Below are 16,459 nucleotides of genomic sequence, written 5' to 3' on the forward strand. Positions count from 1 at the left end.
TTATTTTTAGGAAACATTCCCCTCCCTGCGTAACCTATGACCTACCTACATACCACGTAATACATAACCTATCTGCTGCGTGAGCGAGGACAACAAACATATCGACTGCACCGGCAGCTGCTGTGCCATTCATCAGAAGCTTTGGCTTCAAAAACTTCAGACAACAAGGCCCAAACAAAATGCAAAATATGTGGACTCAAGCTCCAAGACTTGAGACTTGACTTGGGCTACATTTACATTGCTTCGTTTTGGTTTAAAAACGAATGTCTTTTGCTACGTTTACACCTTGCATCCACACTGCTCTGGCGTTTCAGAGCCTCTAAACCGGAGACATTTGAAAACACTCGTTTTGGTTTGGAATCTGCGGGGTTGTGTTGCAGTCTCAACGGCCACAAACGGAGACCTTTGGCCAACGTTGCGCCGCCTGATTGGGTCATGATGTCTCAGTCTCTGAGACTAAGCTACTAACATTACCATGGCAACTACCAGCAACGGGCGGAGTATACATGTTGCCTCCTGTTGATTCCCAGTATACGAGAATGTTGAAGACATATGTGGTTTAGGCGTGTTAGTTTAAACTGGAAAGACAATGTGCACTGAGATCGCTTTTGGCTCTAAACTGTGCTTAAAAACCAATATGTAGCAATGTAAATGTAGCCTTGGACTCTAGCTGAATGACTTGTGAGCATCTCTGCCATTCAGTAGGGCTGTCTACTCTGAGGGGGTGTCTCACCAGGTGGATCCCCACTCAGCTGCAGCCTACCTGGTAGCTGGGAGTCTGCCATAACCCTGCGAGGGATTGTGACAGAAATCAAGGCCGTCTGTGTTTGCAAATACACACTGAACGAGAATGATCCTGGATTTCATTGGTTCCTCAGACGTGCCCAGAGGCTGAGAGTTGGCAGGACCAAACCTTCAGTCCCTCTGTGGGACTTGGTCATTGGTGCACTTTAGCATCCCCCCTTTAAACCCCTGGTAGGGGCTGCTGAATTTAAAATAGCTCCCCTTAAAAGTGTTCTTGTTGGCCATAACCTGTGGTAGAAGGATAGGTGAGCTGCAAGTACTGTTAGATCGTACATCATAGAGCGTGATTCATCTGCGTTATTTTTTTGACAAATTTTTTTTTTCTGTAATTAATTAACCAAATTGACCAACATGAATGTGTCATTATCAGTTTGCGTACCTTCCTGTATGTTGCATTGTGTGTGTGTTTCTGTTCAAATAGTCTAAGATAATGCAAGTTCATGGTTGCAGTCTATAAATACAGACATCAGTAAACCATTCAAATGTGTGGTGGGGGGGAGACACAGACGGAGGGGAGGTAGAAGTTTTTCTATTCACCTGCTGTCCCTTTGTGTGTGTGTGTGTGTGTGTGTGTGTGTGTGTGTGTGTGTGTGTGTGTGTGTGTGAGCACATGTGTGGGCGTGAGATAATGATCAGCCCACGTGACTCAGTGTTGCAGGAATCTTGGCCCCCAGCCAACTGTACCTGCTTGCCCCCCCCACCCCCCCACACACACAAACACACACACACACACACACACACACACACACACACACACACACACAGAATCAGGGTATTGTATGATTGCACAAGCCCTTCCCCCTCCCCCAGATCTCTGTGTGTCTCTCTCTCTCTCTCTCTCTCTCTCTCTCTCTCTCTCTCTCTCTCTCTCTCTCTCTCTGCTCCATTGCCCTTGTTTGCTCTCTCTCTCTCTCTCTCTCTCTCTCTCTCTCTCTCTCTCTGTCTCACACACACACATAAACACACACACACACTCAGCACAGCAGGGAGAGTGTTGGTGCAGAGCTGCGTTCAAGAAATAGGAGGTAGGATGTTCACGGAGAGAGAGGAGTGTATCCCTTTTCAAACTGCTGAAATTTTCATGCCTCCTTTCATTATTTAGTCACCGGTGCTCTCCTTCTACAGGGCTTCTATTTATCGTCGCTGGATCCTGGTGTGTGTGTGTGTGTGTGTGTGTGTGTGTGTGTGTGTGTGTGTGTGTGTGTGTGTGAGAGAGAGCGTGTGAGCCATTACCGCTGCTTATCAGAGGGAACCTCAGACCATAATGGATATCTATTCTAGGAAGCTGTCACCGTGGGAGCAGAGATTGTGCTGGGAGGAGGGCAGCTTGGATTCCACCCTCATGTTTGGACTGTGCTGAACACTCCTTCTCTGTTTTGCTGTCTTTTTTATCCTGCAGGTTGGATGAATTGGCTCTGGCTGTAATTGTTATTTCTCTCACACAGTAGGTGTAGCCATGCCTCAGATCGTTGTTCTGTTCCTCTCTGATTCTCTCTTCTGTGAGGTTTTCACACTTTCATTTCTCTCTTCACAGATGAGAAGGAGGACACGGTGTTAGGGAGTTTGCCGCTGCTTAGTTTCCGAATCGGAGGAGTGGAACCTTCGGATAACATCACCCGCAAGTTTGCCTTTAAGGTCAGTAACATCCTGGTGGAGGCACAGAGGGTGCTGGGAGCTCTATGTGTTTGCATTTCATGCAGGGGGACGCAACGGGACATAATGAGCGCGTAACTTTCAATGTGCAAGACATACATTCGTGTAAAACAAATGGCTTACATGTAGGATCTAGGGCTGCACAACATATCGTTTTCTTATCATCATCACAATATCAACTGGTGCAGTAAACACATCGCGAAAGGCTGCGACACATCCTGAAAAGACACTCTGAGATTTCTTGTGTTAGTTGAAAGAAAATATCAGCAGAAAACTGCACTTTAAAATGTAACTGTCATTCTTGTTTTTTTAATGCTGCCTTTTATATTCCATTCAATACAATTTGCTTAATAAAAGGATGTTGTAAATGATTTCCTTTCATTTGTTTTCAAATTCACCGAGCAGTTTGTTGTATTTTAGCAGAATACTGAAAGTAGAACCGAGCACGTTTTAATATCGTTTTTTTTTTTTTTCGCAAGTAATATCGTTATCTTTTCCTCATATCGTGCAGGCCTGGTAGGAACAATACGGTTCATTTCAGAGTGTAGGAAATGTTCCAAAGCAGCGGCATTGAAAGGCTGTTGACTAGGTTTCCAGAGTGACAAGTATTCCTTACAGAACAACGCTCTAACCCTTAAAGACGTCTCCTTGTGCATTGGGACTGCTTCTTGCATAAGCAGGACGTACTGATGTTTGAACTTGTTCCCTGGTTGCAGTGCTGTGGCTCAGTGGAGGGTGTTGGTTTGGTTCTAGTTGATTGATAGAAGCTGACTGGCTTCATGGCTGAGTCACATGCTTATTTACGACTGCTAAAGAGCGCCTGGGGAACTGGAGTCTCCCAGTCTCATCAGAGTGGAGGATTGAGGTTGGTGTTTTTCAGTTGGGGAGGCGACATTGAATTATGACTTCTAGTATGGGTTTGGATGTTTAATCCGATTCTTAGTCCGTTTTCTTTTTTTTGTAAGCTCTTGCTTAATGTGTGAAATTGTGTATATTGTGTCGCTGACATGATTTATGTCCTCATTTTGTTTATTTCTCATAAACTATACACCAGAACCATCCCCTGTGCAATTATTTGGAAAGTCAATATTATCCAAAGTATTGGATATTGCAGTGGATCGAACATGCAGTCACATCATGGACATTGTTTACTCTAACGAAGTTGAGTTGCTTGAGTAAATGAGCATCAGTTTGACTGATGAGGGTGATTGGCTAACGAGCACATTTTCTATCTTGACATAGACTCGAAAAGGCTTTTCATTGACAAACTGGCATGACGTCAGCATAGGGTTGGGCGTTGTTTTGATTTGAACAATTCTGATTCCAAGACAATGATTGATTTCCAACAAGTCTGCCTGTCGATTCCGGTTCTTATCTATTCTCGATTCCCATTTATTGAGGGGCAGAGTTGAAAACGGGTCACATGCTTATTTCACAGATAAGAGGAACATTTATGCTTTTTCAGTGTTAAATAAGCGACACTTTAGAGCGCTGCTTACTGTGCTCCATGGATGCAACACGACAAGCTGAAAGTACGGCGGCCGCTACGAAAACCAAAACTTGCTTGTGTTAAATTTGACCCCAACGATCGGATCCGAAACCAACATTTTCTAAACGATTCCATTGGAATCATAGGACCATGTCCCGGTTTATTACATCCTGGTAGTCTGAAGACACAGTGGCACTTTCTTATGTCCTATAAATGGGATGTAATGAAAATCAAAGAGCAGAAATATATGACCTGTATAATTGCGGTTTGTGACGAACTTATCGCGGCTGCGTTTCCTCAGATCTTGACGACAGTTGGGCATAAACAGAGCTCCGGAGGCGGCAGCACAGCACCTGACAGAGCTGTTCGTCAGATCTGAATAAAGATGAGACGAGGAGGATGTAAAGTAGGTTATCGCAGTGTGAATCTGCTGAGTAAAGATTTATATAAGTTGGAAAGTTAGCCTTGTTTCCCCCTTCAGCATCAACATGAAACAACACACACACACACACACACACACGCTCTGTCTATCTCTATCTCTTCATCCCTGTTTGTCACGATCAGTTTTCTTCACTTTTCAGAACATTTAGTGCTATTTGTTGTTCTATTCCTTTGCATGACAGTGCAAAGTCCAGTGCATGTACCCAGTGTGTGTGTGTACACACACACACACACACACACACACACACACACACACACACACACACACACACACACACCTGCAGTGGAGACACACTGAGCAAATATACTCAGTGTGGCTTTGACAGCTTGCCAAGGGTTAGTTAGAGTGCTGCTTGTTAGCTAATGTTCAGACTGGACACTCAGTACTGTTTCCTGTCCAATTTCCATGTACAGTTCCAGTCATCCTGCCATGACCCTGACAGTTAATATTCACACACTACAAGGTGTAATATTACCATTACTAATATTAACTGATCAAATATCAAGTGCACACTTTCAAAATCATGTTGCAAACACAGCAGGGTTAAAAGACTAAAATAATCATGAAGACTAAAGAACGAAGCTAGAAATATATTGGAGGAAAATAAAAATAGAGATGAGACGAAAAACGTCACAAAGAAAGGATAAAAGGCTTTAACAAGGCCTTTGAATCAGAGTTATTCTGAATACGTGGTTTTAAGGGTAACACTGACTGCCAGGCTGAGAGTGATAGAGCAGGGAGTGGAACAGTGACAATCACATCCTGTACTCACTTAATGAGTCATTTATAAGTCAATAACGTCATTTTCAGGGACACTGGGCTGGGAAGGGTTTTTTTTTTAACTTGTGACAGAGCTAGCCCTTTGCCCTGCTTTCAGTCTTAATGCTAAGCTAAGCTAACCGCATCATAGTCTCAGTCTGGATCAACAGAAGGACATTTCCAGGTCAACTGCCTGACGCGTCAGATGTCCCTCTCCTTCCGCTCTCTGTGTGTTGCCGTTCTCAAACTCCGTTCCCTTCAGAAACCAAACTACTTTTTGAGCTAGCAAGCTACACGCTGAAAATGTCAAGTTTTGGAGAAAATTCTGATTGTGCAACAAGGCAGGCCTGCTTGTTTTTTTTTCGGTGAATGATTGTTAAGATTTACAAAGAATATGTTTACGGCATTTCCTCTCTAATTGGGACGTTGTGGGACCGATTGGTGGGATTTTTGTGGACGAAGTACACACGGAGATACACTGGAGCAAATGAGGTTTAACCATGTATCCAGCTAATTTAAATAGCTCACGTTACTGTATTGTGTGAACAGGTAACTTCACTTAATATTGTATGTGGCGTTTTCTTTTGTGGGGTGCAAATGTTCCGCCAAAATAAGTTTTGCGAGACTATTCAGCAGAGCCACTGTCTCTGGGTCCGCCAAAGACGATTGTGATTGGTTTAAAGAAATGCACAACCCAGAAAGTTTTTTTTTTTTTTGTCTTATCCCAGAATGTATGTGTGGTGTAGCCAGACCTTACTCCACAGCGCTGTGGAGATAGAGCTGTCAATTTGAGACTTACCCCATCCTGACTCCGGCTCTTCAGCTCCACAAGACATAGTTTGTAAAAGTTCCCCTTAACATTTCAATATTTGCGGGAACTATTAAACAATATATCAAAACCATTGAGTGTGATTTTAGGTATTTGTTTTTAACACAACATAACAAAGCATAACTTGTTTTGACACATTCACTATTCAATACAAACTATTGTGAAATTCTGGCCAACAGAGATGTTCCTCAGACAGCAGGACAAAACTCATTTAATATCTGCCATCCTGTGTTGCAACTTCTCTGTGAATGTCTTCAGTTGAAGTTGAACTTGGCCCTCTCTCGTCAGAGCGTGCTGCTCTGGGTGCAGTTCAACACAGCTGTTTGTTTAGCTGTTGACTCGGACTTCTGTCTGCGAGGCTGTTGACACCATCAGCCTGCCAGACTGATGTGACAGGGCCACATTTAATTGGTTACGTTTGAATTTTTTTCCGATGAGTCATCGTGTTGTATTTCTATGCTTCTCTAATGCTGAAAAAAGGGTAGTGGCTTGGTGTTATCTCAGCCTCGGCATCTTTTTTCCTTTCCTCTCATTGTGTTCCTCCCTTTGCCTTCTTAGCACTAATCTTTTCAGCTGAGGCTGTTTGTTGTTGGTATCAATAGAGTACCACGTGCTCGCTCTCTCTGGTCGGGTCTGTCCGGGTCTGATGACTGCATTTTGGCTAGTTTTCATTCCTTGTCCTTTTTTATTTAAATTCATTCATGGATGTGTTTAACCCTTGTGTTGTCCTCCCAGCTAAAATAAATAATGTTTCAATATTTCTTTGCATTTTTTTTCTAAGCTTCCGGCACTTTTTTTAGACGTTTTTGTCGCATTTTGTTTAGTTTCAGTTGTTGTTTTTTGATTTTTTTGTTGCTTTTTTATCATTTTGTAACTTTTTTGATATTTCTGTTCCTTTTTTGTCGCTTTGTTTGTCTGATTGGCACTTTTGTCACTTCGCTGTTTTTGACGCTTTTTCTGATGTTTTCAACTTTTTTTTTCTTTCTTTTTTTTTTCCCACCAGTATATACACCACTAACACCAAATTATAAACACTAGTTTCACACTTATTCTTGGAATTCATGGTCAATAAACCTCATTTTTATGAAATCATACCTCATTTTTTAGTTTAAAAAGCAGAAATATGCTATAATATTGAATAAAACTCCAAAAATGTAATGAAAGAAACTGAAACTGATCTTTAATTTTACTTGTGAAGAACATTGTATGGAACCATCCATGTTATTTTGGGGCAATTTGGTTGAAAGAAACCTATATTTCTGATATAGAAACTTTAAAAACGGGCCAAATTTGACACGAGGACAACAGGAGGGTTAATAGAGCAATGTATACGTTTGAACTACTTTATTTTACCATCATTACATTACATTACATAACATGTAGTTGGCTGATGATTGTATCCAAAGCGACTTAGTGCATTCAACCATGTAGGTACAACCCCTGAAAGTGCAATACATCTAGGCTACTTCATCAAATATGGTACTAATAATAAGAAATAGAGAGAGAGGTTTAAATTTGGAACTCTGTACAGTTTTCTTCTTTTTTTTTTTTAAAGAATAGACTACTAAAGTAAAATACACGTAATCAGATTCGCACGACATGTATGTTTTTGTTGGGTTCATGAGAATTTTTGGACTTGAAACACGGTCACATGCCAGAAAGAGCTTGAGAATCTCTGTGATAAACCTCCCTTGGCAGCCGCAATCCAAAAATATCAGAACTGGCCCTCATTAAAACCCACATTGGTTAACTCTACTTCAACCTGTGAGAGCATCGCGGGGCCATAAGGCTAATGTAACAAGTACCAGGGGAAATGGAGCTGAAAATAAAATGTGGGAAGAAACGATCCCTAAGATGAAGAAACATAACATTTTGAACACCTTGTCTTGGTTGGGATGTTGCAGAGTCTCGGGTATTGTTCCATGTTCTTGGACTTTCATTCCATACTCTCTTGTATTCAACATTCTCAAACTTTGAGTCCAAATGTTCAAGTGTTAACAGCTGTTCAGACTGAAAACAGCGCTACATTCTAACAACACAAGGGGGCTGCGTTGGTGGGGATGTTGCCTCAAAGATCCGAAGCCAAGCCAGTTTGGTTACAACTCCGGAAATGTATCCCGGCGGCAATTATTCTATCTTTCATTGTGACCGTCCACTCACATTTTAAAGTAATCCACCATGAATGTTCTTGCATGTACATATATGATTGGCCAAAACAGGATGTTGCTTTGCAATGTGGCAAAAGTTCAGCAAGGCTCAAGTGTTTTTCTGTCATTTTCTAAACAGCATGCCATAATGTACTGTACCACCATATACAAACTACTACAACGGCAGCAAACTCTGTGACCTGTATGTGGCTTAACCCTCCAGTACGGTACATGTCAACATGTCAGGTGTGCTGCAGCTGTGAGCTGCTTTGAAGATGTTAAAGACACTACATTTTGGTTTAAAAAAACGAATATCTTTTGCAAAGTTCACGCCTCGCGTTCACACTCTTCCGGCGTTTCTGAGCCCCTGAAACGGAGACATTTGGAAACACTGCTGCCCACGGTTTGAAAACTCCAGGGTTGCGTTGTAGTCTGGAAGGGGACAAACGGAGACTTTTGGAAATGAGGACGCGCGTCAGTCAGTCTTATCGGTTAGGTAGCTTACGTACCTTTCAGTAACAGTTCCACCCCTGCTCTTACTTTTCACCATTGTAGTCCTTTCAACAAAGTATTTTCTGTATTTTCAATGTATACATCTATGATATTTAACCGCAGAGTAACGTCAGACAATCTGCTTCCTGTTTACACCCTCACGTGCATGCCCAGTGTGTGTGAATGGTCATGTGATATGTGTTAGACGTGTTAATGTGGATGCAGATTAGTTCTGCTACTGGAGCTAAAACTCTTATGTGAACGGAGATTGTTTTTGTCTCAAAATGCAGCTTGAAAATGAAAAAAAATGTCCGCTTAGTTGACCAGGGAGTGGAGGGAACACACATGAATAAATCCTGAGGCTTGTTCTGGTGGCAGCTGAGAGTTTATACTGTAGGTATTTACACTACACATGTAGTGCAGGTAGTCACAGTGAAACACTGCTTGTATTCATCAGTGCTGGAGCGTAACTAAGTACATTTACTCAAGTTTGTACACTTCAGTACAAATGTTGAGATACTTGTACTTTACTTGACTCTTTTCTTTTCATGCCACTTTCTACTTCTACTCCGCTACATTTCAAAGAGAAATATAGTACTTTTTACTCCACTACATTCATCTGACAGCTTTAGTTACTAGTTACTTTACACATTAAGATTTTTGCACACAAAACACATGTAGTTTGTAAAATACGATGGTTCATTATAAATGAAACTAGCCAGCAATGTAACGGCCTACAAGTCCAGCTTTGAGTAATTTTACTTGTAATACTTTAAGTACATTTTCCTGATGATACTTATATACTTTTACTTAAGTCACATTTTCAATGCAGGACTTTGACTTGTAACAGAGTATTTTTACAGTGTGGTATTAGTACTTTTACTGAAGTAAAGGATCTTAATCCTTCTTCCACCGTTGGTATTCAGCTTTATATTTCGTTGAGTGACAGGAGTGGTTGAGACTCGTTGTGCATGCTGGCCAGTTGAAGCAGAGTGCGTGTGTTTTCCCCAGAGGGAGGCTGCCGCTCAGGGCAGCAGAGAGGCGAGGCTCTGACTCTCTGCTCTCCTGTTCCAACACGCCACCTTCAAAGGTGTCTGATAATTCCTGTCCAACCACTTCTGTTTACGACAAGTGTCAGTTACCCACAAGTGACAAAAACAAAGCAGGCCGCGGCCTCTGGTGCCGCTGCTATCTGTCTAAATGTACAGTATGAACTGGCTTTTTTTTTTCTTCTTTTTTTTATGAAATTTCCTTCTTTGGAGATACATTTCTGTCCTAACTTTACACAAATGCAAAAGGAATGTAACTCAATTGACAACATTGAATGAATGTAGGAGTTGTTACTGCTTGGATAACACACAGCAGCATGTCTGCGTCCTGGCTTATGTAACAACAACTTGTCCAAATGGAAAACAAGCTTCTCTTTTTTTCAGTTAACATATGATTTGTTTTCTTCCAGTCGCTATGCACCACTGGAATGTTTGTCATCTTATTGGAAAGCATCATATCTGATTTCATGTGTCCTTATTGGATTATTCCACTTTATTACAACTATTACAAGCTTATTGTGCCTGTGTTGGCTCTTATCCCAAATACTAACACTGTTTTGTAAAGTAAAGTGCTGTGCTTTGGGCAACATTGAAAGAAGTCAGCTGATCAGACAGGTTGTAATCAAACCCTCAGGTTAGTCAAACATATATTAACTGTTTGTGAGTTGATACACATGTGTGTTAATGGACATTAATGACATCATCTCATATCGATCGAAGGCCCCTGAATGGAGACAAATCGAAATAGTATCGTGGCAGACTTTGTGATATCAGAAGCTATCATATTGTTGTCCAAAGAATCGATTTATTATCGTATCGTGATAAAACTTGTGATTTACACCCCTAGTTAGTACCCAAACTCTTATTATGACTATTAGCCCAACTTCTCTGTGCTGTGGGGGACATTGCTGACATTTATAAGCTGCAGGCTTTAGATAATCGGGCTAAATTCTTGGCTTGTTTAATACCAGTCAAGTTGTAATAAACCAAAATGATCCTCCTAGCGAGACATTGAGCCTGCTCCTCTTCCCCCTCTGATTATTGCTCTTGATGACAGCATCAGATAAAGAAGACAGTAAAGTGCATGTCATTAGAATTCAACAGTGTTGTGTATGTGGCCTATTTACACAAGTATGTAATTAAAGGAATAATACGTTACTTTTGTCGGTTGGTGGCTGTAAACACCGCATTTAAAGTTGGCTCCTCCACAGAGAGAGAGAGAGAGATTTTTTATTATTATTTGGTTTTCCTTCATATTGCTTAATAACTTTTGTTTTCATATTTGTGTTTCATATTTGTCATACAAATAGATTTATATAATTAATGTAAATCATCCTAATATTGTGTTAATGTTCATATAACTGTTCATTGTGTTTTGTCTGAATATTTGGACATATTGTATATTGAAGCTTTGGCAACATTGTTATTGAAACTTGCATGCCAATTAAGCTCCTTTGAATTGAATAGAGAGAGAGAGAGAGAGAGAGAGAGAGAGAGAGAGAGAGAGAGAGAGAGAGAGATTTTTTTTATTGTTATTTGGTTTTCCTTCATATTGCTTGAGAACAACACAAAAACATAAACTAGTCCCTTATGTCGCCCTTTATGTTGGATGTATTGAAACATTTTTTTTCTGTGCCTGATCACAAGGGAAAAAGCTGTGAAAAATATATCAATGAATCAATGAATGCATATAAACAAAATACACAAGTTGGCTGTATAATTCAACTCTAGTCTGCATTGTATCTTGTCACCCTAAGACATGTAGCAGAGGATGATTGCAGCTTGTTAAGGCTGTTGATTGCAGGTCAGCCACTTGATATGTTTGTGCGTGCAGCTCGGGTTGCGAAGTCACAGTGCATCTATTGTGAATCCTCTGCAGACTCAGTCTCTAAGGGAGGAGGCGCAGGTGTGGCCTTCAGCAGGCCAAAGGCTACACAATCATTTCAAGATTCATCCCTCAGATGTGACAGCTTGTGTACATGAATATGTTTGTCTGTATCTGATTCAATGCATAAAGACTAGTGATCTGTCTCAGGGGTTGCTCTCTCTTTGGCCAAATACATAATCCTTATCAGGAATATACTGGATGCATAGATGGTTTTCTAAAATATGGTCACCAATTGAAAGTCACGTGACATAAGAATAAGTTGATTGAATTAATCTAAATGTGCAAAACTTCTGCTCATAATACTCTTACACTTGATATGTGCCCTAGTTCTGTCTATGTGATCTGTCACATAGACAGCCCACAAATGAAAAGCCCCATTTGTTCTGGCTTTATTATTCATGGGGAAATTTGGTTATTTTATATTTGCTGATCTGGTCAGTGGTTTTATTCCTGTTTTCCTTTTGTCCCATCTCCGTTTGTTTTTGAATATTGATGAGTAAGTCTCTTTGTTTTGGAAATGATTTAACTATAAACCTGTATCTTTCAACAGTCTCCACTAGTGGCTGTGAGGCTAAATGCTAATGTCCGAATGTTAGCATGCTCACAGTGACAATGGTAACATGCGGATGTGTACCATTTTAGTTTAGCGGGTTGGCAGGTTCATATTTGCTAATTAGCACTAAATACAAAATACGCGGCTGCTGGGAATGTCATTAGTTCTGCAGCTACAGTATTTGGTCATAAACCAAAGTAGTCTATTGGACAAATGGAAATTTTGACCCTATGATGGCGCTAGATAAAAAGTCCAAAGATCAAGTTATTACAATTCACCCTTAGGGTGCCATGGATGTGTGTACCAGATTTCATGGCAATCTATCCAATAGTTGTTGGGACATTTTACACAAAATTGCATGTTAGCTCAAGAAGAATAGTCAGAGAATCAGAAATATTGTGTTTCCTCTGAGAAGCATGGATGTCTGTACACAATTTGGTGCCAAACCATGTGCTGGTGGCGATACAGAAAAAATCCGGGGATTACCACCATGGATATCTGTACCAAATTTCAATGTATCCAGTAGTTGTAAAGACATTGTCAGTCTGGGCCAACTAGTGGGCCGACTGACAATGCCATTGATAGAACCATGTTGCTGGGATGGCTAAGAAGCAAAGGTCTCATCATCCTAGATAACCAACTCAGTCGTAACATAAAGGTGCTGTCAGATCGGAAAATGAGTTCATAATCAGATGACTTTGATCTTTTATCTCATATCCAGCTCAGTCTGACAGGGACTGTGTCTTTGCGAGATTAGTGGTTCTGACAAGAATGCAGACTTCTTTTAATCTTGTTTAACGAAAGAAATCCTGTTCTTTTGTTCGTCCAGCCGAGTTGCTCACCTTAATCAGAGATCTCTGCTTTTTGGTAATGTTGCTTTCAATCAGCAGCTCAGTCAGCGAGCTGTCGAAACCTGTTGTACCTGCAGCTTTACTACCCGACTCCGTAGAGGTGTGGCCGACGTCATTCAGTAAGGAGAGTTATCTCTGTCCAGCTGAAGGTTTGTTATGTCTAGGTCTTCGAATCAAACCCAAACACCGGTATGTAGTGGTAACCAAAGTTCAGAATGTTACCGTTACAAATCTTAAATCACGCCCTATGGGTGTTTTAATTCTCCAAGAAAAGTGCACTTACCTTTGTTTCTGCTGCAAGAGAAATGCCACAGTAAGAGAATGATGCCATATGATGCCTTGGGTAAAACCAAGAACCGTAAAAAAATGTTTAAACTCATAAAAGTCTTAAATACCTTGTTCTCATTAACCCTCACAGGGTAAATTATTAAACAAGGGCTTTAGGTGTATGTGTGTGTGTATGACTCAATAGCCAGAGTCAAAGGGTTAACACCTGTAGGTGTGTAGGTGTGTATGTGTGATGTGTGCGCTGCTGGGCTTAGCCTCTCCCTACCTGACAGCAAACAGAACTATCAGGTGGCTGTGAAAAGACGAGTGTTCATTCCCTTGGGGCTTTTGTGCTGCTTTCTCTCCATTCTTGTGTTCACGTCAGTGACTGAGGCGACATTCATCCGTGTCCGCTGCTAGCTGAACCTCTTCTGAACACAGGACTGGGGAATACTCGAGGTGCAAAGAGAGTTCAGCAATACTTAGAACCAGGCTGAGGGCACGTTTAGACCAAAGGGATCTATCCAATGATTCGCTGCAGGGTTGTGCGGCGGTGAGTGTCACTGAAATGGCCCATTTGTGTGACATCCTGTAGTGTTCTTTACCCCCCCCCCCCCGTCAGCTGTTCCACAAACTCCTGGGCAGTTCAGTGCTTGTGTTTGGTGTTTAAAAACATTCTTGTGGCAGCGATAGAGGCAGTGGTGTTTCCTGTGTTCTGTACGGGACTCTCACACCGCCTCAAAACACACTGACAAGTTTGATCAGCGGTTACATGATTTGCCACCGCAGGGTGACGTTGTGTTGCCTTTTACCAAAAGTTGAATCAGTCTCAATTTTTTGCCACAGGCCGCTGCAGATTTTTCCAGCTCCCCCCTGCGGTCCCCAACGCCGCAGCCTAAACGCACTCCCTCCATTCAAAATGAATGGAAAGACACGTTTTTGCCGGACTGTCTGTCGACCGCAGTGTGTGAATGCATGCTAAAAATAAAAGACTAGACAGGGTAAAACCACTTAGTTAGGGTTTGAGAAAGATCCTGGGTGGGTTTACAAAATGTACGTTTCAGTGACATGAACCTCGCTCTCCTGGGTGAAAGTCCTGTGTTGTTTGACCCATCCACCACCCCGACCTACTACGTCATCTTACAGCGCCGCGGTCAAGCTGCTGCTCTGCCCGGTGCATCCCATGCAGACGCTAAAGCGTGCCTGGTGCGTCAGGATCCGATACTGAGAGCAGCCGGTTGATGAAAAAGAACTTTAGGTAACTTTCGTAAACCCCTGTTCTCTGAGTGGAATGAGTGAGGTGTCCTACCGGACCGCCCTTCTTGCTGCTGGGGTGTAGCGAGAGGAGGTGTGCCTGTGTGCCCTGGCACAGGCAGGGTACACAGTCCAAATATAGATGACAGTGTTTAAAAAGCATGTATGAGTCAGTATACTTGGTATATTAGCGTTAGTCATATCCTGTACCTGCACAGTGAAATCTGTCTGTGACGACAGTTGGAGAAGCATTCCAATGCTTTTAAAGTGACTGCTGCTGATGAAACATGTTCTAATGAATACATGTTCAAACACACTAACAAAAGCCTACACTGTATATTCAGAACAAGAACTGGAAGGTCTTGCAGCAGACTGTGAACAACCATAGCAATAATGGAGGACTGTTTTGCAGAGAAACCATTGAAGCAGAAATGCAGTACACAAGTGAGTCATTATCAAACATTTAAAAGATCCCACCTCAATGGTCTTAAACCTGACCAACACTGACTGAGGTTAGTGGTACTGTATGCTTCTGATTGACATCAGTGTATATTTTAAAATCTGTGCCAACTTCCCAGTGTCAATAAAACAACTGCCCGGTATACTGTACATCCACAGGTTGGTAAGATACAGCCTGCTGCTCAGCCCTGGGAACAGTCTGGCCAGTTTTCAAAGCCGTCTGGCTTCATAGAGAGTGTAGTCAATACATGTGGAGGTTAGATGAGGTGGACATGGTTGAGTCTGGGGGCTGCTGTTATTCTAGTGACACCAAACACTGCACACTGGATATAAGACTATAAGACAAGATTTTTAGATTTTAGTGGCAACAATTCCTCATCGCTGCAATTGCAAGATAAACAGTATTACGCCACATCAACATTGCATTTGTTGGACAACCATTTGTTTAGGGGGCTGCGTTAGAGAATTTGGTCTGAACACAACCCTAGAATGTCCCCGAAAACAGTCACTTCCTCAATGTGATGTAATTCCACAATTTAAACAGGTAATTGTGGCAGGACATCAGCCAGTTAAGAAACAATCTTAAACCAGTGTGACTGCATGTATCATATATGTAGCAAAGTTTGATTTGGTAGGACAGAAAAAAGTTTAGATGACTTCACTGGTTGGACTTTTTCATTTAACCTGTGAAACCCAGTTCAGAACAAAGATTTGTGACGAGATGAAACTTGCAACTACCTGCAACGCGCCGGTCTGCAGCGTTCTGAAACCTGCCAGTTCACACCAATGAGACGAGACAAGACTCCATAGTAACGGCTCTTTGTACTTCTGTTCTAACTTCACTGTCAGGCTATTTCGTAGCTGGATATATCAGTTGTTGCATCTAAATATTAATGTGGATAACGTTGGTGATAGTGAGATGCTGTGTGTGCGTGCGTGTGTGTGTGTGTGTGTGTGTGTGTGTGTGTGTGTGTGTGTGTGTGTGTGTGTGTGTGCGTGCGTGCGTGTGTGTGTATGACACACTGACTGAAAGCTGCATTTCCTGACCGGAGGGCATGTTTGCCTAGTCAGGTACATCATGTACTCAACGTTTACACATACAAACACACACACACACACACAAATTTTTCTTTGTAGACACACTTATAATACAGCCAGGTACAGTGAAGCTGACTCGTATGGCAGACACACACACACACACACACACACACACACATACACACACACACACACACACACACGTACGTTTGTTTCACTATCTTTGTGGGGACCCGTCATTGACATAATGCATTCCCTAGCCCCTTACCCTAACCTTAACCATCACAACTAAATGCCTAACCTTAACCCTTACCCTCACCCTAACCATAACCTAATTGTAATCCTAATCCTAAAACCAAGTCTTAATCGTCAATCAGCCCTTTAAACTTGTGGGGTCCAGCATTTTGGGCCCCACAAGGCTGTGCAGACCCCACAAGTATACTGTATTCCCTGGTTATTCCCCACGAATATAGTAAAACAAGCAC

General features: G+C 41.8%; 1 protein-coding gene across 19 annotated transcripts in view; it reads left to right on the forward strand.

Annotated features, from left to right (window-relative positions):
• The window catches only part of plekha6 (pleckstrin homology domain containing, family A member 6), a 129,114-nt gene that overhangs the window by 71,523 nt on the left and 41,132 nt on the right, over positions 1 to 16,459 (forward strand). For 16 of the 19 annotated variants that reach the window (XM_036001963.1, XM_036001964.1, XM_036001959.1 and 13 more), the window contains one exon: positions 2,339 to 2,439. In XM_036001963.1, the coding sequence (XP_035857856.1) occupies positions 2,339 to 2,439 (101 nt within the window). Of the gene's footprint in view, positions 1 to 1,838; positions 2,249 to 2,338; positions 2,440 to 16,459 lie in introns of those variants that run through there. The other 3 variants (XM_036001971.1, XM_036001972.1, XM_036001970.1) reach the window with 3 other exon arrangements.

The sequence above is a fragment of the Sander lucioperca genome, chromosome 6, assembly GCF_008315115.2.
Source record: "Sander lucioperca isolate FBNREF2018 chromosome 6, SLUC_FBN_1.2, whole genome shotgun sequence".
NCBI classification, from domain to species: Eukaryota; Metazoa; Chordata; class Actinopteri; order Perciformes; family Percidae; genus Sander; species Sander lucioperca.